Source organism: Pterocles gutturalis, unplaced genomic scaffold, assembly GCF_000699245.1.
Source record: "Pterocles gutturalis isolate BGI_N339 unplaced genomic scaffold, ASM69924v1 scaffold36114, whole genome shotgun sequence".
In the NCBI taxonomy this organism is placed as follows: Eukaryota; Metazoa; Chordata; class Aves; order Pterocliformes; family Pteroclidae; genus Pterocles; species Pterocles gutturalis.
The window spans coordinates 53,127-53,605 of NW_010129442.1; the positions used below are offsets into that span (position 1 = coordinate 53,127).

The 479-nt window shown below is 59.5% G+C and overlaps 1 protein-coding gene across 1 annotated transcript in view; it reads right to left on the reverse strand.

The window, feature by feature from the left end:
- Positions 1 to 228: 228 nt before the first annotated feature.
- RNF152 (ring finger protein 152) overlaps positions 229 to 479 on the reverse strand; it is a 690-nt gene continuing 439 nt past the window's right edge. Inside the window, exon 1 of the mRNA XM_010079947.1 lies at positions 229 to 479. This exon is cut by the window's right edge and continues 439 nt beyond it. Coding sequence (XP_010078249.1) covers positions 269 to 479 — 211 coding nt within the window. The 3' untranslated portion in view covers positions 229 to 268.

Here is a 479-nt window from a genome sequence, read left to right on the forward strand (position 1 = left end):
AAATCACTGTAAGTTGCAGTCCCTTTAATAAATGATAACAGTGACGCATGCAGTCCTCCTCAGTACCGCTGTCGCCAGACATGGGACGTGATTTTCTCCGCACGCTGCCAAGAGGCCTGACGCCACATCACCAGGGGCCATGGCCGGGCCAGCACACCGCTGCCCCAGTGCACAGCTTTCTGCAGTCATTGGGCAAAACCACGGTGAATTGTCTCACTTGATACCACCACCGACCCAGCCCCTGGGGGAGCACAGTCCCCTCCCCGCCTCAGCCGCAGGAGATCACCGTGAAGCGCTTGGAAATGCACGACATGTTGTGGAGGACAATGCCCAGGAGAAAGACCAGGACGCAGGCCACCAGAATCACAGTGCAAACCCCTGACCAGGTGGAGCTTTTCACAACGCCTCTCCGGTCCGGCTCCTCTGCTCCCGCCTCGGTGGGAAGGCCACCCTGCAGCGGCTGCTGCTCTGCTGGGATT